The sequence below is a fragment of the Photinus pyralis genome, unplaced genomic scaffold (genome assembly GCF_008802855.1).
Source record: "Photinus pyralis isolate 1611_PpyrPB1 unplaced genomic scaffold, Ppyr1.3 Ppyr1.4_LG2, whole genome shotgun sequence".
NCBI lineage: Eukaryota > Metazoa > Arthropoda > Insecta > Coleoptera > Lampyridae > Photinus > Photinus pyralis.
In genome coordinates this window covers 30,849,833-30,877,601 of record NW_022170403.1, presented here as the reverse complement: position 1 = coordinate 30,877,601, position 27,769 = coordinate 30,849,833, and the positions used below count along the sequence as shown (strand labels likewise).

Genomic DNA, 27,769 nt, shown 5'->3' with positions numbered 1-27,769 from the left:
GTTTCGTTCACAAAAGAAATAAGCGTCAGTAGTTCCAAATTGCCAATGCCAATTTGGGGAATTAAGTGACAAGTAATCAAACTAAGGGCTTATTCACTTTGATCATTAGCAGGCAGTTAGAAGTATGTGGATAGGGACGTGCAGTGTTTATTACTGGACCCCGCTGGGCAGGATAAAATATTCCTACAATTCATGCTTGGGTACCTGACGGTCTCGAAGTTGACGACTTTTATATTAACATAAGTATACATTATTTATTTATCTTACGCATTACTTTTAACGAAAAATTCGGTAACGTTATAATATTTTTGGTATAACAACACTAGGTTCTAGAGCATTCGAGTTAAGTGTGGTTTAATGGTCTTCGATTCAATTTCGGATAACTGCACATCAATGGGCATGCGGTCATCGTAAAGTGTTGGTGCTTGTAAAATAATTCCTGCTGTCCCAACGAGTACAGCAAGTGTGAAGATCCATAAAAATAGTCTGTCTAACACCATCGCTACGTACTTCCAATCTTCCTTTACCTAAAAAGTAAAATGACACTAACGTTGTTATAGCAAAGAGTACCTACCCATTTTATAGTGACGACAAATTTAAAAAATTTAAAACATAAAAAAGTCACGAAAATTTATGAATTTGTTAGTACGTTCTCTAATGGGAACAATAAAAAATTGAGCAAATAGAATCCGTTAGATCTATTTCCAACAAACTATATTTTGCTGGTGCTCCCCCGGCATATTGAATAATACGAATAATTCAGTTTACCCTAGTAGAATCCTCTTCCCTCTTCGTGTGATCCGCAATAAATCTGACACCATCTATTGCCTTATGTACCTCCGGACAGTGATGCCAAACATGCGAACCGCGACAAAGAGCTTCCTCTAGAAGATCTTGTCCTAATTTACTGCCTAAATCGTCAATTAAATTTGCACCGAATGGAGGTGGAGTGGTCCCATGAATACGACAAGCGCTCAACGTCGATGCCTCTAGTTCTCTGTAAAGAACTTTGTAATTTATAGACGTCATAAAATCATTACCTCGGTGTCAGTTCATCTCTCGAGCTAGCACTGGGAAATAGACTCCCGGGATCTTCAAGAAACTCTATCGACTCGCCGTAAAAACTGGCGTCTCGTAATTCTAAACCGTTGCAAGTTCTGACCATTACCCTCTGACTAAAAGAATAAGGTCAAATTGAAAACGTCTAAGGTAAATTACTTACGATTGATACTTTCTCCTCTCGATTTGATAGTGTGGTCTACGCATTACTAAAAGCCTAGGAAGAATGTGTATAAAAACTCGACGCACCCATGGCGCCATTGTGTGTGTCTGAGGGGAGCGAAAGTGTACATTGAGCACGACAACGGTCACACATATACTGAAACAGATTCAAAAGCTACGTATACCAAGAACAAAATAAAATTCCGTAGCAATTATTTTTTACACAAATCCCTCTTCCAAACTTACCTAAATGTGTCTAAAATCATAGTAAATAACACAAACTTTCCGAGAAGTGGAACCACTAGTGAGGTGGGAGGAATAATTTCGGCTAGCAGTAGGAAGAACACGGTGAGCGACAACAGGATGGATATTGATAAGCTAACCTGAAATAAAGTGGCCATTTAAATACACTATCCCATAACTAGGCCAGGCTTCGCCGACTTTACCTTTTCTCCACTGTCGGAGGGTAAGTAGAACACAAGTACGGTGAGGAAGGAGATGCCCATACAAGGGATGATGAGATTTACAGTATAAAATAATGTTTTTCTTCGCATTGTAATATTAAACGTAATATCCAAATATGGTTCATCACAGCACGTGTAGAATTTTTCGTTTCTGAAACAAGTTCAATTTTTATAATCAAAATAATTCAATAATTCAAAGTTTTTACTCTTATTACCAAACAAGTGTATAAACCAAAGTCTTTAAACGTTGCAAGTGCTTTAAAGATCAATTATACACGCGTTTATTTATTATACATGCAATATAATTTAAAAATAAGGGAAAGAAAATGAAATCTTCTAATTAAGTGGGTTAATTATTCGTAACTCCACGATTGCCATGGAAATCTCACTTGTTTGCTTATAAACTTCTTAACCGACGTGTTACATAGTTGTCTACTCATTAACAATATGCTAGCTTTAGTGAATTAGTATTCTCACCTGACTGCTGGAACCTCTAAAATGTCCCACTCCACTGATTTATAAAAATCCCTTAGATCCACACCCAAATTCACTACGTTTGATCCTGTGACTTCATCTACATGTCGTAAATCTACCTGAAATAAATTACAATTAGTTTCATATTGCCAAAAAGAACGACTACAATAAATAAAATTTCGCGTTTATTGTACCTTTTACCTACTATGTTCACTTCGCCGAGTGGTGAGGCCAGAAAACGTTCCATGTTTGATAATGAAATACTAATGAAGATTAAGAAACTAACCTGAAATCCATCGTAGGTCCACGAACCAAACTTCATCACACAAGTCTGTTCATCAAATGGAAAATACTCTACGTCAATTTCACAAGAGGACTTGTAAATGGCAGGAGGCTTCCATTCGACACGACCAGTAAAATTTAAAGTTGCTTTCGTTGCTAATGTCACTTCGAAATTGCCATCGGCACTGTAACATGCAAATTAACATTTGCGGAATTGTATCACTCAGAAAATTATGAATGTATCTAATTAAACCGTAGGATTCTTAAAAATTTTATTGATTTTGCGAATGATGGGATGTCCAGTGTCCACCTGCTAATAAATCTATTTGCCAAACAACTTGTGTCATATTATTCACGAATAGATTTATTAGAAGGTGCTTTACTTAAATAGGAACCATCCATCTGATTGATCTTAGAAACTGGTGGTGAACAATGGTCTAAAAATGTACCTAAATCCAATTTGAGTCAAATTACCGTGTCATCAGATGATTGATTTTACTACACCAATAATCTATGAATCAACTAATCAATAATCTAATAATCCATTAAATCATAGTTTACCAAAGAAATGATCGATCTATTAATAGAATACTTTAAAATCAATTAGTCGATTGTTTTGCACTGGCACAGACAAACATACAGACAAAAACACAGGCACACAAATTTTAGTGCTTTTTTCAAACAACAATCATTGTGCTAAACAGTACCTACTATAAAATAAAAATAAGAGTGTATTATGTAACTGAATTGAAATAATATCGAATATTATATCCATTTTATTCGTGTGCATATCATCAAATAAGAAATGGCGAAAACTGACTTATTATAAAGCACTATATCGGGTCTCCATATGTGATCAGATGGAACGTGTAACATTTCAACTCCTCCGTACTCTTTTGGGTCCCATTTCAGCTTATAATCGAACCACGACTGAAACAAGTTGCATATATTAGTATCCTTTAAGGCATTCGCTATCTATGTATCTGGCTTAGAGGACCAATAACATACTAATTGTAGTAACAGTATTCACTTTGTCTACACTGATGGAACGCCCTGATAAGGCTACTCACCTGCTCGACCCAGAGGTTCGTTGTCATGATCTGATTCTTAAGGTTCTGAAACAATGAAACAAGCACAATCAAGTACAATTAACCTACTTATTCTCAACGGTGAAACATAAATGCGGCGACCAGTGCGGGGGTTATAGGTTTCAACCTTGCATTTTGTGATAACTTTATGAAACTTTCAGAGGATGTTCTAGACACCCTAAGGTTCACTTTCAGCTAAGCCGCCACCCCCGCAACCCCGGACGGCACTTGTTATAGCGAGTTTCTTAAGAGCAAGGTAGCATTTCAATACCCGCCCATAAAATGGGTCAAAAATGTATATCGAGGGTTTGTTTTGTACTTTCTTACATCTAGGAAGGTTGAAGGGAATTGTCAAATACCCAGGGAGAATTTATGTAGGGTATTTTACGTGGTTTACCTATTTTTAAGGCGCTTTTAACAGTGCGGGCAGTAAAATCGCGACGGAGACCTCTTTTGGCTGCTCTATTGAATATTATACTATGCTCTAAAGTATTTATTGATACATTTAAATGCTGAAAGGAAAGTTAACGATAACTATGGCACTAAAATTATTGACCCTATCTTGAGAACACTCGCCTCCGCAGTCGCACAATTCGGTGCAGGGCATGTCGGACTTGGCACAGCTGCATATTTGTGTGCAACCTTTTTTAAGAGAGGCGGTAAGTAGGCGAATAGATGAATTTACAATTGAATCCTTATTCAACAAACAAACTTAATCTACATACATTCGCAGGACATGTATGGGGACATTGCCTCCTGGCGCAACAGCAACTTCCGGATCCGTGTGATTGAGGTTGGAGAAACTCGAGTGAAGATCAAGAATGGAAGCATGTCTGGACTTTAAAACCTCCACTTCCAGAAGCTTTTGTAATCTTAGTAAAATGTGGATGTAAGAAAGGTTGCACACAAAGATGCAGCTTTGTCAAGTCCGATGTGACCTGCACCGAATTGTGCGACTGCGGAGGCGAGTGTACTTAAGATAGGGTTCAATAATTTTAGTGCCGTAGTTATCGTTAACTTTCCTTTCGGCATTGTAAAGTCTCAATAAATACTTTAGAGCATAGTTAACTATATAATATTCAATAGAGCAGCCAAAAGAGGTCTCCGTCACGATTTTACTGTCCGCACTAGAGAATGCAATGCCGGGATTGCGGGATCCCGAAATACCGGGATCCCGCAGCATTTTTGCGAGATTAATCCCGCACATAAATGGAGCGGGATCCCGCGGGATTTGCGGGACTGAGGAATTTGTAGACCAAGGGGACGATTCTGTTTGCTTTGTTAATGAAACTGATAACGGCGAATTATTTTTTAAATAATTGTTAAACTTTTTTGTTAAAAATGTACTATGATTTTTGAGGCACTTTAGAAGAGTTTTTGTGCTTTACAGGAAGGTTTTTTTGAGTTCTAGGTTAGGCCGAAGGTACTTTTTAGCGCATTTTTGCAAAAAATTTTTTTTTGTAAAAAGTAGCTTTTAATCTCACTTTGGCTGGCTGGCTGGCTGGTCGGCTGGCTGGCTGGCAGTAAATGCGCGCCCGTAGAAAAACGCTTGTAAAAAGACAAGGAGTGTACATGTAACTATCGGGGCCGTGTAATTAAGAATGTTAGGGATGGGGCTACAAGATTTGGAGTCGACGACATCTGGACGCCATCCCCGAGCGTATTATACTAACCTGGAGATTTTTCAGTTTTTATCTATCTTCTTCTACAGTTTTTCTCCGATTGTTTTCAAATTGGTGTCGTCGGGAAGATCTTGTCAACGCGCACAACTCCTGCGTGGCGGAATGTTGTTTTTTTTCCTAGGGGCGAAATAAACCACCTTTTGCGCGGCGCGCTTCGAGGGGTAGTCGACTTTGGGCGCCCAAAAGTTTCTTACAGCGCGAATCGCGGTCTCTCTTTCTCGTGTCACTAATAGAAGGTCGAGCTATGTGAAGTACCCAAAAGTTGAATACGATTTTATGCCGGGATTTTAGCGAAATCTACCAAAATGTGAATTACGAATGAACGGGACGTCGGAACTGTGTATCGACAAAGGGAATGTGGTAACCCCCGACGAGATCTTACTGATGGTGGAGTCGAAACTTCAAATCCGAATTGTTGCGGGTGATCAGAAGTGGGTGTCGACAAAGGGAATATGGTAACCCCCAAAGGATTTTACTGATGGTGGAGTCAAAACTTCAAACGCGAATTGCAAGTGCACGGTAAGTGAGAAAATGGTACCGACAAAGTGAACGTGGTAGCTTTCGGCAAGATCTTATTGATGGTGGCGTCAATATTGGCTAATAAAACACTGATCTGCCACACAAAAATGCGCTGAAGTCCCTTGGATCTCACACGAGGACTTTGATCATTTTTTGTTAAATATTGTGATAATTAGCGATTTATTTTAATACAGAAGTTAACCGCTTATTTGCCAATTTATTTAAAGTTTTGCGAGATCCCGCAAATACCGTGATTGAGATTTTGCTGCGGGATTGCATTCCATACTAGAAACCAATTTCGAAAGAAAATTTAAAGGGCTGTAACTTTTGAACCAGTAGCCCAATCTTGGAACTGTTTGAAATTATGGATTCTACAGGCCACATTCTATAAGAAAAATTTTTTTCCGGGTCGATCTGAGTCAATTTTTTTTGAGGGTCTCAAAAAAAGGCATTGTATAACCTTCCTTTTTTAACAACAATCGACTGCACCAAAATTTCTCGGGAAAACACTTTTTCTTATTAATTTTGGTGCGTAGAATCCAAAACAATTCGTACTTTTTCGATCAGACTTCTCAATCAAAAGTTATAGACTAGAAACCAATTTCGAAAGAAAATTCAAAGGGCTGTAACTTTTGAACTAGTAGCCCAATCTTGGAACTGTTTGAAATTATGGATTCTACAGGCCACATTCTATAAGAAAAATGTTTTTCCGGGTCGATCTGAGACAATTTTTTTTTCGGGCCCCAAAAAAAGGCAGTGTATAACCTTCCTTTTTTACCAAAAATCGACTGCACCAAAATTTCTCGGGAAAACACTTTTCCTTATTAATTTTGGTGCGTAGAATCCAAAACAATTCGTACTTTTTCGATCAGACTTCTCAATCAAAAGTTATAGACTAGAAACCAATTTCGAAAAAAAATTCAAAGGGCTGTAACTTTTGAACTAGTAGCCCAATCTTGGAACTGTTTGAAATTATGGATTCTACAGGCCACATTCTATAAGAAAATTTTTTTCCGGGTCGATCTGAGACAATTTTTTTTTCGGGGCTCAAAAAAAGGCAGTGTATAACCTTCCTTTTTTACCAAAAATCGACTACACCAAAATTTCTCGGGAAAACACTTTTTCTTATTAATTTTGGGGCGTAGAATCCAAAACAATTCGTACTTTTTCGATTAGACTTCTCAATCAAAGTTATGGACTAGAAACTAGGGAATGCAATACCGGGATTGCAGGATCCCGAAATACCGGGATCCCGCATCATTTTTGCGAGATTAATCCCTCACATAAATCGAGGGGTTTGCGGGATTGAGGAATTTGTCGACCAAAGGGACGACTCTGTTTACTTTGTTAATGAAACTGATAACGGCGAATTATTTTTTATATCATTGTTAAACTTTTTTCGTTAAAAATTTACTATGATTTTTGAGGCACCTTAGAAGACATTTTGTGCTTTACAGGTAAGGTTTTTTTAAGTTCTAAGTTAGGCCGAAGGTACTTTTTTGTTAAATATTGTGATAATTAGCGATTTATTTTAAGTTAACCGCACAGAAATGCTTATTTGCCAATTTATTTAAAGTTTTGCGAGATCCCGAAAATACCGGGATCCCGCGGGATTAACAACTAACAATCTCGCAAATACCGGGATTGAGATTTTGCTGCGGGATTGCATTCCCTAGTGCGCACTGTTAAAAGCGCCTTAAAAATAGGTAAACCACGTAAAATACCCTAAATAAATTCTCCCTGGGTATTTGACAATTCCCTTCAACCTTCCTAGATGTAAGAAAGTACAAAACAAACCCTGGACATACATTTTTGACCCATTTTATGGGCGGGTATTGAAATGCTACTTTGCACTTAAGCAACCCGCTATAGCAAGTGCCGTCCGGGGTTGCGGGAGTGGCGGCATAGCTGACATTGAACCTTAGGGTGTCTAGAACATCCTCTGAAAGTTTCATAAAGTTATCACAAAATGCAAGGTTGAAACCTATTTTGGCTCTTAACCCCTGCACTATTAACAATATTGATAAATGGATTAACAATCATAGGAAAGATTGCAATCCCAATAATTTTTTAATATAACGCTATGCTTTCCCAGCAGTATTCTTCCGAAGAAGATACCAAACCGAAGAAAGCAAGCAACATAGAATATGATGTTAAAGGACCAAACCCCGAGGAGTCGATGGTGATCGTCTGTCTGCCCGTGAACACGATAACTGGCAAACAAGTTCATCTGCTCTTCCACTTTTTTAGATCTTCTTTATCGAGGTTTATTGATTGTTTTTTCTTTGCGCCCATACCACACACTTCCCTTTAACTCGTAACATATTCATGAATTTACAGTGAACGGTCCCCCGTACAAGTGCTGGAGTGATCCCTTTCGGCCTTCTTTTCCCACAAAAACATGTACCTATGCAACCCCGGAGAGATGAAAATTCATGGTTTTGCATGTTTTCTTGCTTGGAATGGCCGGAAATTTTCGAAGGAGGATTTAAGAGAGAGATTATTGTTTCTTGAAGCGCCGTCGAAGCAGAAATTCCCTTTGCAAAGTTCGGAGCTCTACTTTTAAACGTTTATTGCCAGGGACGCTACGCTCTCATTGGTTGGCCGTTCTGGCCAATAGAGGTGCGACACGTTTTAGTTTGCTGCCGGTTGTGCATGCGGCGCGTCGTCACATTCAAAATTATGATTTTAAAATGTGACCAACGAAATTCAGGTCAAGAATAATTTTCTGTTTATTAACGCTCAGTTAAATTGAACGGAAAGTGACCGTAATTTCCCTTTTTAATAACAGTTTAGGTAAGCAAGCAGGAGATGTTTTCGGTAACTTTCTAAATCAATTTGGCGAGAGATAAGGGTTAATAGCATCCAACATCATGTGTGCATCATCATATAATGTAATAAACGAAAGCGGCAAACTCGTTACATTATCTAAATTCACGCAGCTGATGTTACCCTATCGCAAACTTTAGGTATCTGAAGAGTTCATCTTTCTTTTGGTCGGATACATAAAACACTTATCTATAAGCCATTCTTATTACGATGGGCCAAACTACAATGCAGCATCAGAACCAATGGAAACGTGAGAACGTAATCACAAACAACGTATGCATAAGAAATGTCCACTGTCCAGTTCCCTTTCAGATTGATGTCATGTCATGGCATTTGCGTTTGTTTCAAGAACTAAACTTTAAGCTACAAACATTAAATTTGCGCTCCAACTAAATGAGTTTTGGAACAAATGCACAAACAAACTCAATTGAAGTCACTTTCATCTCATCCCTTTTGACGGAATGGTAATTTTGTTAAATAAACAACACATATAACTTTAAAAGGTTCTCCCTGGGTTGAGGTATAATTAAGCCATTTGCCGACGTTTTATTTCAAATTCAATTGCGAGTAAAAAAATGTCGAATACGTGGATGCAGAGAGGAGTGTGTGAATTTTAATATTTCATTTTCATAAATTGTAGATTCCCTCTGTAGGTCCTAGTCAATATTTATACTAGCACACTCTGCGAACTTCGTAAAATATTCTCATACCTAACAAATATGGGACAACAATTTCAGAAAAATCAGTGGAGCATTTTCAGCTTCTCACTTTCTATGTTACGCTTGTGTGATAGAAACCACAACGAAAAGGCTTAAATTGGAGGACTAGTAGTGGGTACAGACGGACAAAGTGCGGACAATAGCGTTCATTTTCCTTTTGGAAAATGCGCTAAAAAGTTCCTACAAATTTAGACAAAATACATGCCGTGTTTCCCTAGAACTCATGGAATAAAAGAACCGAGCAGAAGAAAATTCCGAATCATTGTCCTCAGAGGGTAAATATAGGTGAAAAATCTGGATCAATATCTACAATACACAAAAATTAACAATCAAAGGAAGTAACTCTTGAATTTTAATAATTGAAATCTGACCTTAATTTAATACGAAATTTGATATACTCAAAAGTAAATAAATAAATAAATAAATAAGTTTTTTTATTCCGATTAATACAAAAAAATGTACAATTATTATCAGTATTCGCCGCACTAAACAAATCACAAGTATTAAAAAAAGGCGTAACACTTTATACAGATACATACATCTAATGGGTAAAATTTTTAACCAATTCAAATAGATCTAAAAGCAACTCCACTCATTTCCCATTTGTGACAAATAACAAGTCTCTTACGTAAAGTACATGAAATACTTTGTTAATTAGCGGGACCTTCTGCAGTCCAGAAGGTATCTGAAGGTCCTGGATACGGTAACCTTAGACTGAAGATGAATGCCGCTAAGTAATTTTAACACTCCAGGATTTACCTCTGGATGGACGAAACAGTTACCGACGTTCAAAAAAGGCAGCAAAGAAATAAATTGACTAAAATTGATCAATTCCTGAATCCTTCACAAGCAATTCCTGCAGCTAGCCCTAACCATCAAGTTTTTTTAAGCTCAGAATTAAGTAACGTCAGAAGATCGATGTGAGGGTGCTATCTTTATTAAAGAATTCGAATTTTCTGGGGTGTATTTATAGTGAACTTTCATTTTTAAGATGGAGAACAAAAAAAATAACGATTTAAGTCGATATTATAATTAAATGATCACAAAAAATTCGATAGGTATGTCGATCATGGTATTAAAGTCTGTAAATTCGATTCAAAAAATTCCATGGCTGCGGGTGGTGGGAAAATGCTATTTAAGTTGAGTTCCATCACAATCAATAAGCATTATTGCAAGTATCGTAATATCGACTTAAATCGTTATTTTTTTTGCGAAATTTTCAATTAACTACATGTGAAATTAGATTACTCATTAATAGGCGGGGGCCGAAGGCCCAATCTTCAAATGAGTATAACTTTTGTTTAAAAAGTTAAAAAAAACTGTTCGACAATTTTGTGCCTTAACTCATTAAGTATGTACACAACAAATTTCGTGGATTTCTCTCCATTTTCGTTGTCCGGCCAGAATTGCAGTGGAACTTTTTTTTCGAATTTTCAAAATCTAATTCCAGATTCGTCATTTTCATGTTCAAAAACCCCCAGATACCAAATTTCGTTCAAATCAGAATTTTTTCGCACCCCCAAGTAGGGATGCGCCCTTTCGTGGTAAGAATTTTGAAAAATTTTTCAAAATCGGATAGGGCATACCCGAAAACCTATTCAAAGACGTGTAACTCTTATGGTTGCTGAGAAAAAAATGAAAGAAGAAACTCAAATTCCTTTTTCCAAGAAAATTACTGCACAAATAACGATTTCGGCATCTTTTGGGTAACAATATGTTTGCTCGTTATGCACATAGACCACTTCTTAGGCATAGAGCAATTGAGTTTGGCCGTTTTCTCAAGGAAATCGGTGCGTAAATAAGTTAATCTTGCACAGTTGCACATCTGGTACGCGTACAAGCTTTCATATAGCGAAAACCCGTCTAGGGACTGAGCTTTAGCGCGGAACGACGGACAGACGGACGAAAGAATGAGGCACTTTCACTAAAAAATTAATGTACTACTTACAACATCGATGAGTTGTGATAACTTGAGTTTAATTTTAACAGTAAGTGCGTCGGTAACGTTGACAACGGGTCGTACTAATTTATTATAATTTGATAAGAGGTCATCGTAGAGACGTTTGGCATCTGGATTACCCGAAGATCCTGAAACAAAAGAAAAGTGAAATTTATTAAAATTCTTTCTTCTAAAATCAGTACCCAAACCATGATGACTGACATATGGCCGTAAGAAGTACTTAAAAAACGCACATGTTGTTCTCATCTGATATCTTTTAAGATTCAAAAATTTGAATTTTGGTAAATAAGCTCTGGTGTTTTCATTACTGCCTCTGTTATACAAATCAATCACAATCACCGAAAAAAAACACCTTAAGGGCCGATTCTACAATCCGAGAAAAAGCTATACATAGAACAAAAGTCGATCGTTGCGTTGGTTACCATTACATCAACCAATAGGATACATGTTACTATGGCAGTTGTTACAAGAATACCTTATTCTGCGAATAGGTGTAATTGTAGAACCGGGACTTAATGTGATTATATGTCATATTCGAAATAGGAATTCTAATGACAGTCTAATTCACCAATTTTTGCTCGTTTTATCTTAAAATGAAAAAAAAGATTATGTACAGCCGACATAATAACTCAAAAAACTGCTTTTTAAGGAACATGCTACCCCCAGATGCGTAATAACAGTTTCAGAACTCGTTTAAACGTGTGTTATGTAGTGTTAATAAAACCAATTGCTCCACATATTTTTTTCTTCTTACTTATCATAAAGATTAGCTATGTAGTTACTCCTTTATTAATAGGCTATGTAGAAAGATGCATTTTTTCTGCAGATACTGTTGATAAAAGTTAGCTTGGTTTGGGTTGCGTCCTTAATATAGGGCTTCATTTTACTAAATATAATAGTAGTCCAGTAAAGGACTACTTTCTTCGAAAGGAATCGATTAATTTGAATTTTAGTAGTTAGAGAATAGCCTAAGGATCTATTAGATTAATAAAATGCAGAGTATTTAATCTGTCGTTTAATTAAGTTACGCTCAGCGTCAATGCCGGCAATAAAGTGATTCTTATTTATACACACCCTTACATACTGTAACGTAAATTTAATTACGTCGATTATTTATTTACAATTAATTAACAATACATTTACGACAGTTTAAAAATGGATTTAATTTATAACGGTAATTACAATTTATCACTACTGCTACTTCATCCTCTTCTTCAGTGACGTTTTCACAAGTTGGCAGTTTGCATGAGCTTGTACACTTTAAGTTATTGGCATTACATAATGGTAGTTGTCACGATTTTGAACAAGAGCAGCTTGGTAATTCTACGTGAGGTGTATTTTTTGTTTACAAAATAATCTATGTCAAATTATCTTCCGATACTCTCTTGCTATAAAGCATTTAAACCCTTGACTCTAGTGCAATATGTTGACCAAGACGAATATCTTTTCTCTGTTTATTAACAGAAGCTTGAATATTGCTTTTTTCTTTAGCAAAATATAATCGGCAGTCATCCGTAGGATACATTATCAACATTATCTAATTAAATTGGATGGTAGATTTAAGACATACATTGAGAATAATGTCGTCCCGGGTATTGTTTAAGTGGATTGCTTAAATTAAAATTTGTCTTTTAAAATCAAATAAACCTTAAGAAGTGGAAAAAGAAACAAAACCCCTAAAATTGTGACTACCAAGTACCATCATTAAGAAAGTGCTTGTTTTACAATAAAACTTTTGGAAGAACATAATGAAGTTCGCGTGTCAAAATGAAATTAAATGTGTCAGTTTCGAGTTTCTATTTAGTTTTCTTTGTTTCTGTCTAATTTGTTTAATGTGAAAGTTTTAAGAGCCTTATTTAACTCATTCGTTGCCATTACGAAATAAGAGTGGTTTATTATTCTCCGATTTGAGTAATCATCATACCATTCGTTCGCTTGAACTGTCCGAGTTAAGTGGCAATGGACCTAGTCACATGTGTGAACGTACAGTGCTCAAGATCGATGCCATTTTTTTGGTTTATTTGAAGTGTTAATTTTTTTGAAAAATAAATATTTCTGCAAATGCCCGAAGTAGCCATCAACTTTGTTATTTTAAATAGGGGCTCCCTATTTTTTCTACATTTTAGGATTCTACGTCGAATTTGGAGTACAACGATACCCCATAGTTGACCCTTTGCTCCAAGGGCTTCGTCGATATTCAAGTTTTTAAGTCAAAAATTGAATTAGCGGTAATTTAAAAAATTTATTGTTTGAAAACGGTAAGAGATATTGCAAAATAATTTTTAATGCTTTATTGAGGAAAGATCGAAGTTTCTTATGGTATACGAAACCGTCTAAAAAAGGGAGACTACGTCACTTTTTCAAAGCTCTAAACTTTTAAATATTTACATTTTTCCAAATGGCACCCCCCTTTTTTAGCGCATTTTTGAAAAAAATACGCTATTATATTCACTATAATCTGGCTGGATGGCTGTCCGGCTGAGATCTCAGCAATTACAATAGCAAGAGACTTCAAATTTTTACTAAAAGCTTTCTGCTATAGTGTAGATGTGCCGGCTCTAGTTTATTTTGAGTTAGATTACTCATGAGATAGATAATTTTAAACTTCGCTAATAAAATACTGATCGGTATTACCAAAAAAGCGCTTTCAACATGCATACGCTGATTTACAACTTGTTGTTCACTGTTGTTTTCCTTTTTCCGAGACCTTTAATTTGATACAAAATGTCAAAAGCTGCTTCAAACGGTTTCCGAGATATTCCATGTTTTAATTACTTCTTGTAGCAAATTGATAAAAAAAATTAAGTCTCTTTGAATATCATTAAGCGATACAGTTGAATTTGCAGCAAAATAAGCCAGTACAGATTATGATTTCTTCAGAGTCTGCCATAGGCGCTCAAAATGGAGAAGTAGAAAAGCAGAACAGAGACATTTTGAACGACTGAAGATTGGTCATTCCATGAGGACGAATTGGTAACAAGAACTTCTGAATTACTGAATGATGTATAACAGCACATTCTGTGACAGAAAAACGTCTTCGGAACTCTTCTTCCGTAAGATTTCCAACCTCAAAAATACCAGTATAAGTATCTGTGACGAGGAAGTTAAAGAGGAGGGCTATCGATAAAAGGAGAAAAGGAAAATACCTAGTGAAGATTTATTGAAATATTAGAAAAAACAAAAAAATAATTAATTAAAGTTTTATTATATTAAGGGAGAGATGTAGCATACTGGATTATTGGTCCAAGGTGATTATATAAAATATAATAAAAAAGTTTTGGTAATGACGAGATTTACTTTATTTCAGTTCAAAGGGACCGGTAGACATTGAAGAACCCTAAAACCATTGTATAAACCTTTTTTGATACCTCGTATATGTATTTTCCCGGATAAATGAGCGTCTCCAAACTAATCGGCGGTAATTTTGAAAGCTCGAGCCCGGAAACAATTGAATTTAGGTTTATTATATGCTACTTAGAAATTTTTCTTAACATTAAGAGAAGAACCGAAATATCGAATAACGTACAGGGTGTTCCATTAGAAAAAATGCAATTTTGGTGTGCCACGCCTTTATGGCGTACCCTGTATCATTAAAATTACTACTGCCTAGTAGACATTGACGAACCACAAAACTTTTCTTCATATCTTGTATATTTGCCTCGATAATTGACCGTTTCCAGACTTATCAGCGACCCCGTATAACGTTCATGTTTAAAAAACCCTGAAAGACGATGCATGTAGGCTGGGAGTGCTATTAAGGAAGCGCTGAAACGACGATCCAGGCTAGTGAGCGCTGGTAGTGTAGGTTAGAAACGCGCTATTTAATTGGTTGCACGACGGCTGGCGATCGCACGCGATGTTTCGCGACACCTCTTTTGCGAGCGCGCGATTTCATTGGATGGAAACCTTTTGGAACATTGGTGGTTCGTTCCGAAAAAAATATGTCTCGGTTCCCTCTAATCCCAACAAAATAAAATAGGTATTAATTATTATACAATTTCTTCACGTCACCAAAATTTGAAGTAGGTAATTCTGAGACCGTTTTTGAACCACGTTTTTGAGCAACACCTTCCCAACCTTTTGCCTTATGGTGAAGGAAAGTAGAACAATATTATTGTAACAAACCTAAATAAAGAGTGTTTCTATTGACTAAAAAGACTAACCTGATATGAGCACTAGGACGATCCACATGATCCCCACTAGGCTCTTCATACTTTCATGGTCACGTCATATCCGCATTGTGCTCCGTCAATTTCCTAAAAAAAAAGTCAAAATTAACCACATTTTAAACCAACTTTACATTAGCAATAGCTTGTTCCGTCAGAAGAATTGATATTCTTTACAGTTTTAGTCGGCTATACCTAAACTTTGCATAAGAATTCCTACTCAAATTCAAAGGTACTTAAAAATATATGTTAAGTGAGCCTATAGAATTACTAAAGCAGGTGGGTGGTATGACAAAATTGCTTTCTTTCCTGTACACTTTTTAGACTTCGAAAATATGGATCCGGTCGTTTACAAAAGAAAGCCATGCAACAGCCCTAACTTTTGAAAAGAATTTGAAGTAAATTAAAATTCCCGTTCCATTAGCTCTTTTGGTTTATTACTGAAACGCGAACCTTGGGGTGTATGCTAAATGTGATGTTAGAGATTTAAAGTGGATTCAGTATCTGCGAAAGCTGGAGTGTACAAGTGAGTGAGATGAAACGTTTAACCCTCTCAGAGTGAAAAGCCTCTCTCAATCAAGAAGCATATATCGATCACCGGCATTGTCTACGTATTCGATGAGATATATTCGTTTTCCAACAACCATTGTTGTGGTTAGTGGACTTTGATTTATAAATAATGCTTCAATTTTATATTGATCTTTAGGTACACTAATGAGTAAGGCATAGTTAACTTTGGGAAATGTTTTTTTTCCATCACAAAACGAACGTCTATAGTATACGGCATTTCAGATTAAAAGGGTATCTCGTAGGTATTGTTATGCAATATTAAAAATATATACCTACCTACCTACAACGGTATTTCAACTATTTAATGTATCGAGATCTAAGGGAAAGCTTCCAAATTGGTATTGCATCTTCTGTGCCTATACGGTTTTATTTCTTTACGACCAAAGTAACTCAATAAAACCTTCTAAAGCATGTCGACTTGAATAATGTATTTGAGGCAAACGGTTAGAGCCACGCGAATTATGTAAGCCTACGATCATTGAATAAATGTTCGTTTTATGACGGTCTACAACGCGATTATTAATTGTTTTCGTTTTTTGTTATAAAATTAAATTACAAACCTTTCCATATCCATATCCTGGTGCGATTGGTACATAAGAATAATCTAATCTCGGTATTGTTGAGCTTTACGTCCTTTCAGTGAGCTTAACTGGCATAAAAGTGTCTTAATAACTAATACTGACCATTTTTGTGGATATTATAACATTTACATAAGAAAAAAACAATTGCTTTTGAATTTTTACATACATTTTATATAGCAGTGTTGAGAAAAATGGTATAAAAGCAAGATTGGATGCCACCGCTCAATTCTATAACAAAGTTTGTCCCGTATTATTACTTCGCGAAATGAAAAAAAGTTCGCAAAACAACTAAACTGTCAACTTTGTCGTAGAAGTGAGAATTAACAACATATTGCCATGTTTTGACAATAATAATGGACTATTTGTAAGCAAACGACGTATTTTGTGGCTAGATAAAGTACTTATGTATCGTTTCTTTAATAAAAAGCAAGATGCTTTGTAAGCTTTAATCTGGTTACTTCTTTTAAAAATTGCCCAAATTCCAAATATATATTTGGTCGATATACATTCACCACCCACATCCTTTACACTGTACAGAGATTACACGAATAGTTTGAAATATACCCTTTTGAAGTTTTTACTGAATTAGATAATAAATGATTTTAATTTTTAATAAATTCTGGACATCTTCACAATTTGACCAAAATACCTAGGAGTGCCTTGGACGTAAAAGACAAAGTACGATCATTGCTGTAAAAGTAAAACAAAAACACCTGCAAAGCTGTCGTGATCAATGCGACTCTATTTATACCAATTACAAGTGTGAGTTTACGAGATCTGATTGGTCTAATGGACCTCCTTCATAATGAATCATTAAAACTTTTACTACTTACTTAACCAGATAAATAGGAGTGGAGTATAATACGCGTATCTTCAAGCATTACGTGTTGCAACGCTACATTTATCCCCACGATTATTTTTGAAGTGAGCCATATACTCTTCAAAAAACATTTTCAATGATTTATTATTATTATTATTATTTACAATTTAAATCTTTCCAGTTAGTTAAAATTTTTCCGGAACAATGAAGTGGAACAGTGACCAAATAATAAAGTTTTTAAATGTGTATGAGAAAGTTTGTGGCCAGAAGGTGTCAAGGTAGCGCGGTTTTTTCAAAAGCGCCTGACACCACTGCAAGAGAGATTCCCTGGACGAAGTGTGATGATAACTTCAGCGTTTATCACATCAATATACAATGTTTATCGAATAAAATTGACGAATTTAATCTATTTCTAGAGGACAATAATTTCAATGTTGTTTGTATTTCAGAACACTGGATGACTAAAACTCAATTAGAGATGATCAACATTTATTCGTATTGTTTAGGTGATTCTTACTCTAGGACTGATCATATTCATGGTGGGGTAAGCATATTCTTAAAGAAAACTTTAAATTTTAAGCCCGTACAACTTCAAAAATACGTTGTTGAAATGCATGCAGAATTCTGCGGTATTGAGATAGTTTCTAATAAAACATTAATTATTGTATTATATCGTCCCCCAGATGGGTCGGCGGAAATTTTTATTCAGAATCTTGATCAATTACTGCATGATCTCTGTAATAATTTTCAGAATATCGTAATACTAGGCGATTTTAATTTATGTTTTAATAGACCTGATAAGACGGTAAAACAATTGATAAACATCTTTGGCACATATAACCTTAAGATTTGTATTTCGGAGTTCACTCGTGTTACCTGCACCTCTGCTTCTTGTATCGACAATATTGCAACGAATATTGACGATGATAAATATCTATCGGGTGTTGCGAAATGTTGCCTATCCGATCATTATGGTCAGTACATATTTCTAAAGCACATGGACATCGTGTCTAGACCCGAAATATGGAAAAGACAATTTTCAACTTTTAGAATAAATGATTTTCGCACTTCTCTTTCACAAATCAACTGGAACGATATTAAATACAAGGGGTTCGAGGTAAATAGTCGCCCAAACTTCCTTAATGATACTCTCAGCACTCTTGTAAATCAACATTTTCCTTGTCGTAGATCGATAGTGAAACCAAATTCTAACGTTACGTGGTTTAATAATAATTTGAAAAAAATGCGAGATTTAGTGAATGCAGCAAAAATAAGAGCAGATGTTACCAGGGACCTATTACATGCTCAAAGATATAGGTTACTAAGATGCAATTATCGGAAATGTATAGTGGTTTCAAAAAGGGAAGCTTATGAAAATTTTATTAGTGCGTCCAAGAATAAAAGTAGAGATGGTTGGAAACTAATTAATATGGAAAGAAATAAAGTGAAGCCAACTGAAATTATGCTATCACATAATGAGTTAAATTCCCATTTTGTGACAGTTGCCAGTAAAGTAGGTACTTAGCGAAATCCCCGCATCGAGTAATCAGGTTGCGGATTATTTAAATAAATATCGTTCTCCTTCAAGCTCTTTTTATTTATCACCTTGTACATATGAAGAGGTTGTAAATACGGTAAAAAAGCTAGGAAAAACGAATAGTCTGGACGTATATGGCATAAACGGTAAGGTACTACAAAACTCGATAGACATCATTGGTAACTTTTTCACTGACCTACTGAACGATTGTTTCTTGGAAGGTGGAGTTCCATCCTGCTTTAAAATAAGTAGAGTTATTCCTGTTTTTAAAGAAGGTGATAAAACTTTAAAAGATAATTATAGACCAATCTCAATAATACCAACACTCTCAAAAGTTGCCGAAATCTTAATTAAAAATCGTCCAATGGAATTTTTAACTAAACACTGTATACTTAGCGATAGTCAATTTGGATTTAGACCACAGCATTCTACTATAAAAGCAGTACTTTCCTTAATTGAATATATAATTGGGGCTCTCGAAAATAGAGAAATACCAATAGCGCTTCTTTATGATCTATCGAAAGCCTTTGACTGTGTGCAACCATCCATATTAATACAAAAATTAAATCACTATGGGATACGTGGTAAACCATTGCAACTATTCCAATCTTATATGACAAATAGAAAGCAATGTGTCTCTTATAATAATTTCGCATCTAGCACTGAACCCATTCTGTATGGAGTACCGCAAGGGTCGATACTAGGACCGGTATTGTTCTTATTGTATATAAACGATCTATCAAATATAATTCATCCTCACAAATGCATTCAATATGCTGATGATGTTCCGCTATGGATAAAGAACAATTAACATCCAGCGTAAGTCTAATTGAAGAGAGAGCACAGGAATGGTTGACTACAAACAAATTAAAAAACAATCCAAATAAAATGCAAAAAATAACTTTTACTACAACAAAAAATAAAAATAACAGATCAAATGTAAAGTTATTGGGGATACTTATTGATAATGAACTGAACTGGGAGGCTCACATCGATAAACTTTGTATGAAGCTGTCAGGAAATATTTACCTTTTAAGACAATTGCGAAAATCATTAGATGGCGCTACATTATTGAGCTGCTATTTTGCAGTATTCTACTCCATAATAAACTATAGTATTATTTTGTGGGGCGGAACTGCGTGTGCATTACGAGTATTTAGGTTGCAGAAAAAAGCAATACGCATCATAGCTAGACTTGGGACTAGAGACCATTGTCGTGACTATTTTAAAGAATTAAAAGTTATGCCAATACCATGTATGTATATACAGGGTGGTGACTTGCGTAACGCATCATAGGGATTTCAATGTAAAATTCATAACATGCGATTATTGGCTCCCCAAATTATTTTAGAGCAAAAATGTATTAAGGTTTTTTGTAGGAAAAAATTTTTTACGTCAATCAACCGTATTAGTTTTCAATTTTTTGCATAATAAAGACGGAAAATTGGAAAAATAAAACCCGCATCTTTTCAATAATCTGCGATGCCATGGAATTTTCTAAAACAAAAAGATATTCAGTTATCAATTAGCACCAGTTCGAAATGGATTTTATGATCGCCTTGGTTACTGTCTTGCAGCGAATGGTGACTTATTCGAATATTTATTGTAAATTGTTATATTTTTAGTAAGTTGGTCTTTCTTTATGTTGAATTCGCTGTTTTAAATATAATACTTTTTGATAGAATTTGATTTGTTTTATAGCAGACATTCCATGGCATGACGGATATTGGCGTAGTTTTTGTATTATAAAATTCCATGGCATCAAAGATTATTGAAAAAGATGGGAGTTTTATTTTTCCAATTTTCCGTCTTTATTATGCAAAAAATTGAAAACTAATACGGTTGATTGACGTAAAAAATTTTTTTCTACAAAAAACCTTAATACATTTTTGCTCTAAAATAATTTGGGGAGCCAATAATTGCATGTTATGAATTTTACATTGAAATCCCTATGATGCGTTACGCAAGTCACCACCCTGTATATCAAGTACTACTTAAAATACATGCACGAGTAATTCACAGTAAACCAATCTCGGATAAGCGGCATCACGAGCAAAATACAAGATATAAGGAACAACTTTTACCACTCGTGTACAGGTTATGTTTGTCAAAAAGTAACTCACTTGATCTCTCGCTCTATAATAAATTAAATAAAGAAATAAAAAAGTTGCCATTACGGGAATTTAACCGAACATTAAAAAAATATATTATATCAAATTGCTATTACAGTGCCGAAGAGTTTATGCTTGCCCCATAACCCTTCATTTATGTTAATACTGTTTGTTTTATATTTATTGATGTGTTTGTTTTATATTTTATTCATATGTTTTGATTGTTATATACCTACTTATTTTACATGTTAAATATCCAGACGATAAGCAGTGTCAGCTGAATTGTCAAAAATAAAAAAAAATATTATAATATGAGGTACTTTGGGACATAAGAAATTCGACAATAATACTATCAAGAAACGAAGTCTCTGTTCAAACAATGAAATGTAGTTTCTTTTGTATTTTTTCCCGTAGAATCAAATGCTGAAATCAGTTTTTGACCAATTTCCAAAATTTAAACAAATTATCAACATTACTAGAATATTCAATGTTGCTGGAGTGGTTTTTGGAGTCTTTTCGTTTCTTGAGCTTCTTTAATAGACTATAATTTTTGTATTTCATCAAAAAGTATAGATACAAACGAAGAGAAAAGAACAAATCGAACTTTCTACGATAAATCTCTAAAGGACAATTTTTATTTGAAGAAAAAAGGTTTTTTGCCGAAAAAAACAATTATTTCGGAAACCTCTAAATTTTTATATTGAAAAAATTTGTAGTTATTTGAATCATAAAATAGTACCTATATTTCAACCAAGTCTCGTTAAAAGAAAATCATTTTTGCGGAAATGAACAATAAAAAACAAGGTTTCCGCGGTTTTTTCGGTTATTTTGAGGTTATGTCAGTTTTTCACGATCTACAACATTTCCATTGAACACTTTTGTGTCTAATCTCAACTTTTGCCGGAAATTGCAGTCATACGATTTTCACCCATTTTCAACCGGGTTTTTTGTTTTTTATTATTCATTTCCGCAAAAATGATTTTCTTTTATCGAGACTTGGTTAAAATATACTATTTTATGATTCAAATAACTACAAATGAAGAGGATTCCAAAGTATTCGTTTTTTTCGGCAAAGAACTTTTTTCTTCAAATAAAAATAATTGTCCTTCAGCGATTTTTCGTAAGGACTTCTATTTGGTGCCATTTTCTTGGTTTACAAAAGAAACTGCATTTCATTGTTTGAACAGAGACTTTGTTCCTTGATAGTATTATTGAAACATTCAAATGAAATAATTGTGTATGCTGAACTATACTATACGGGAATTTTTGAAAACGGAATGACCGTTTACACTAAATTTTCACCCCTTTTCACCCTCTTGCTCACATACTTTTTGTTTTTGTTATATGTTTAACATATCCATTTGGCAAAGTTCCATCCACAATTTTCTTTTATAAAAAGTTTAATTTGCTGGACTAGTATCAGTACACGGAATGTTTTCTGTTTCTGTCATTTCTCTTAATAGTACCTCATATTTCTCATACACATTTAAAAACTTTATTATTTGGTCACTGTTCCACTTAATTGTTCCGGAAAAATTTTAACTAACTTTCCCACATTATTAGACGCAAAAACCAGGCCCGTAGCTAGGTGGTGGCCAAGGGGGACTAATCCCCACCTTACACCTAGAACATGGTTTGCCCCCCCCCTGGAAGTTACGGTTGATGGTTCCGTTAGAAAAATTACAAGGGCAGTCTTTATCAAAAACTTCTTAAGCCCCCCCTCCCCTAGAAAAATACCGGCCACCCCCAACTACACTGAAACTTAACAGTCCAGACAGACAAGTCGGCCACTAAACTAGCCAAAAATCTAATATGGCGTCCATTTTCCACATTTTCCATTTTCCACATTTTAAAAATGACGATTTTCACTTTTTTCCAACAACGAAACGAATTATTTTTTCAAAATATCGCATCGGAGTATCCAGCAGCATCAAAAACTACGCAACTTTGCCAATTAACCGAATCAATAAGTATAACAGTAACAAAGATAGGCATATTATCCTACTCAATTTAAGACATCCTGAATCTTCCGTATTCAATCCTCGCTCATATGACACATTTATAAAAAGTCGCTTTTGGGTCAGTCACCAGGTACCTCGAGTGTATTTGTATTGTGTTTTGTAACTATTGTAAGCATCTTTTTTGCACATATTTGACATGATGTTTAAAAGTATATTCGGGGTTGAAAATGTAGCCTAAAAATCTATATTCATCATTTGAAAAGATTGTTGTATTAATAACTTTTAATTCAATCTTTTCGGATGTTAATTTTTGCTATTCAGTCTTATGAGGGGCAACATTTAGGCCAATTTCCAATAGATTACAGTGAACAATTATTGAAATAGATTATTCGATGAGTTTTTTAAAGAGCTATGTCATCGGGAAATTATACACTTTTAGGCAAGTTTTTGCAAATAGAGGATACATATAAAGTGTAGAGTAAGGGACTCAACACGCCACCCTGTGGAACGCCTTTGTATGTTCTAATTTCATCTTTCAAAAAGTCAGTAAATACTATTGGTTTGTACCACTTTAAGGCTCGCTAGTTTGGCTATAAGTAGGTCGCTGTTGACATTGTCGAAGCCTTCTTCGACGTCTATAAAAATAGCAAGGAGTTCTTATTTCTTACTAAAAGACTCTTCTATTTTCAACAATTTATCAAATTATCGATGGTAGATCGTCCTTTGCGACATCCGGGCTAGCTCTCAGGTTGAAAGTTTTCAGTCGACTCACCATTGTATTTTTAAGCATGGTTTCAAAAATCTTGCAGGTGAAAGAAGTGTGACGTTTTTGCCATCAGGTTTTTTAAGTAAATGTACATAGGATTTTGTCCAATCTTCCGGATAATTTTCTCAATATAGTTGTTGGGGTAATTATTGTTTTCGGTTATTTGTTTTATGATGTTTAGTTCAAGATTGCAGTGATAAGTATCTAGCGGTGTGTTAATAAGTCAGTTAATGTAAAAATTAATGGCTGTGGTATTAATATGTGGAGAGTGGTAAGAATTGTAGGGGATTCTGATCTCGGTTGTAGTGGGTTTTGTAAGAAATTTTATTTTCTTGACGTGTTCTGGTATATGAAGTTTAATTGTTGATTATTTAAATTTTAAATATCTTCAAAGTTTTGAAAAATCGCAAAAAAAAGATTTTCGCTATTTAACACTTCTTAATGGAGATTTCGAATATGGAATCCCGTTTTAATAAATTTTAAGATGACGGAGAGACACGTGAAAACTTTAATTTTTCTTATGGGCGCCATTTTAGATTTTGACATTTTGAGATTACGTCTTTTTAGCGCATTTCCACAAAAATTAAAAAAATGCGCTATTGTGGCCACTTTGTCCGTCCGTCCGTACGCCGGTCGTTTTGCGACGCTACTAGTTCTTTATCTTAAGAACTATTGTTCTACTTTTTTCGCTATTTGGTTCGTTATGGTGTCGAGGCTTGCACCAAGGAAGGAATTTTTCTGCGTTTATTGCTAAAAAAGTTATTGTAAAAAAAACCAACAAACCGTTTTTTACATGTTCCATAATTTTACACTTTTGCCGTTTATTAACCATCCTAGAGATCATTTATAATTTTGTATTGTTGTCTGTAGTCTGTCTGTTAGTCTGTCCGTCTGTTCCTTTGCCTGTCTGTCCCTCTATCTGTCCGTGTGAACGATAATTTTGTTTAGAAATGTCCGGTCGCTTTTACATCTCCGTTAGTTATGAACTTAATTGCATGAAATTCAATATGGGCATAGCCTTAGCCATATAATACGCAATGCCAAAAGTTGAGTCGAATCGATTCAAAATTCACAGTGCCCTTTTCGCATCTCGACCATTTATAAACCGAATTGCAAACTTTTTTTCTTATAAAAGTATTTGAATGAAATTTGATACATAGGCACTTGGAATAAAGGAAAATCTAGCGCCAGTTTAAAAATTTTGCCCATGCGCAGTGCCAACTTTTTTTATCTATGGAGCCATTTAAGTGAAATTTGATACCTTGGCGCTTGGAACAAAGAAAAATCTAACATTAGTTTCAAAATTTAGGTTTGCGCATGCGCAGTTCCAACTTTTTTATTTAGAAAAGCATTGAAATGAAATTCTTCTTATAAACTGAAATTGAAATAGCATGTCAAAAATGGATTGCTCATGTGCAACGCTATCTTTCATATTTGTGGCCGAATTTTTACGATTTTAACAGAAGTTGCATCTTACAAATGGGAAATGAATGCAAGTGGAAATGCGCTTTATGTAAATCGTTTACGATTACTTTTTAACTTTTTTTTCTTTACAACGATATATATCACACGTGGTGATTCAGTATCACATTTTTCCTAAAATTGCAATTTTCATTTTCTGCTAAGAGTGCTTTGCAAAAACAAAACGTTCTTTTGTTGTGAACAAAAGGTTGACTTATTTCAAGTACTTAGTTTCATTTACGTTTGTGCTGGTTTTATTGCGAAAATATTATTCATTCTTATGTATTTTGTTCTAATTTGAACCACAATTTTTTTTCTTGCAAAACGAAGGTTCAATTCTGTTCAGATGAAAATCGAATTTTCTCAACACTAGTTCCAACGCTGCAACCAGACAGATGGATCAAACTGTCAAACTTTTATTCACAATGAAAGAACGTTTTGTTTTTTCAAAGCACTCTTCCCAAAACATTAAAAATTGAATTTTTAGGAAAAATGTGATACTGAACCATCATGTGTGATATATCGTTGTAAAGAGAAAAAAAGACGTAATCTCAAAATGTCGAAATTTAAAAAGACGCCCATAAGAAAAACTAAAGTTGCTACGTATTTCTCCGTCATCTTAAAAGTTATTAAAAATGGGATGCCATATTCGAAATCTCCATTAAAAAGTGTCTGAATAATGTGTTAATTAGAAATGTTTAGTACGATTACTTTACTATAAAAAAATTAAATTAAAATTAGAAATTTTCGTTTTTTTGCCATATTTTTAAAACTACTAAAGATATTTTAAGTTTCTTTTCATATTATTACTCAACACGAAAATTCTTTGAACCAACTCTCTATCTCTTAAGGTAAGCAAGATTCCCATAGTGGCACTCGAAAAATGGAGACTGTCTATAAACGCTACTTTTTTCAAAAACTAACTGTCTGCAGTCATTTTGAATCACCCAGTACTTTATTTTAAATGATTTGCCTTCTCTACTTTCCTGTAACACCTTATTATTCGCTGACGATTTAAAGATTTTTACATCCATTGTCCTATAATTGGAATTTGATTCTGTTGGGCAATAAATCATATTATTATTATTATTATTATTATTATTATTACACACGGTTTATTTTCAATTAACTCTCTTACAAATGTTAATAAACTTTAGTATTTATCGTCTATTCATACTGAAAATTTATCATTTATTCATTTATCCTGCGCTGATTGCAGTTAGAGTAACCTACAAATTGTTGCAAGATTACAGAAATGTTACGTCGTGTCAGTTACATCTCTTTCAGTGTACCTACCCTATTGGCTGTAGCTTCATCTCCATTCAGTAATCGTGGTGGGCTTTTGTACCAATAAAATTGGTTTTGCTGAGTGCTTTTCCTAACGAAAGTTAGGTTTTTGTTAGCCCAAACGGATTATATGTTTCTTCAATGAAATAAGTGTTTGACATTTTCTACCGGCCACCCTAGCTTTGTGGAATAGACAAGGGTCCAGCTGGTAGCGGGTTGAATTCCAGATTCGTGCCTGGAAATATTTTCAAGTTCGTAATGGATTGAGTTGGTAAAGGAACCTTGCCGAATAAAACCGCGCCCACTTAAAAATAAATAATAATAAAATATGTACATATCCAAAGATTGAAGCTGGAATTCATTTCTGATCACTGTTTTAAAATTATTTGATATAGGTTACTAAAAATTCATTAAAATTATTGCGTGAATAAGTGTATTTTCTTGAAATGCGAAATGTCTATTGACCTGGAGCGTGAACAATGAATTTAAACCCTTTTATGCTACCTGTGTTATGTAATATAGACCATAAAAGTAATGTTTATGTTCCATTTTCGTTTAATTTAATGTTCGCATGATACTACCTACTACCGAGTTAAATGTATTTTGGAAATAATTTAAATAAACGTATTCTTCTGTAAATGTTATGATTTTCACTTGTAAACAACTCATTACAACGTATTACAAAACGTCAAAACAATCATTTTGCATTTAGCACCTAATTTCATTCTCTACATTTTGTGACAATATAATTTATCTACTTTTTAGTGCAGCATTTAAACAAATCGTTCACTTCAACTTACCACGCGTTGTGTATCTAATGGTATAAGTTTCTCATAAGTAGACGTTCATTAATCATGTCAAATGGGTGTACACCAGAATATTTTAAAAAAAAAGTAATGCCGCCAGCGAAAATTAGTTGCACGATAAAAAAGCGATAGCTTCCATAACACGTGAATGAAAAATACTACCTATGCATCTGAACACATCTTGAGCACCGCGACGCCCGCTAGTAACGACACCGCCCCATATACGCACGCGTATATTCGCAAACCTCCCTGCACACAATAAAAACGGAAACCCTTGTTTAAAGGATGACCATCAGTCGTAAACGATGCTATATCCAATATCGCAAACATTTTTGCATTGAACCTCCATCGCCTCCACCGTCTAGCATGTGCAAAATTAATCCCGGACGATCGATTTCAATTCTCGATTTGTATTTAGAAAATTCGTGCGATCGAAATGCATTCTCGAAAGGCCTTCGAAATATC

General features: G+C 34.8%; 1 protein-coding gene across 1 annotated transcript; it reads right to left on the bottom strand.

Moving 5' to 3' along the window:
* Positions 1-213: 213 nt before the first annotated feature.
* LOC116163117 (acetylcholine receptor subunit alpha-like) lies at positions 214-27,507 on the bottom strand. Its single transcript, XM_031476966.1, has 13 exons — positions 27,299-27,507; positions 15,402-15,494; positions 11,227-11,366; positions 3,512-3,556; positions 3,262-3,371; positions 2,446-2,626; positions 2,163-2,278; positions 1,668-1,836; positions 1,468-1,604; positions 1,223-1,378; positions 1,041-1,175; positions 769-997; positions 214-527 (listed from the first exon to the last, which is right to left on the bottom strand). The coding sequence occupies exons 2-13, from the start codon at positions 15,448-15,450 to the stop codon at positions 330-332; spliced, it is 1,665 nt and encodes a 554-aa protein (XP_031332826.1). The 5' UTR covers positions 15,451-15,494; positions 27,299-27,507; the 3' UTR covers positions 214-329.
* Positions 27,508-27,769: the final 262 nt, after the last annotated feature.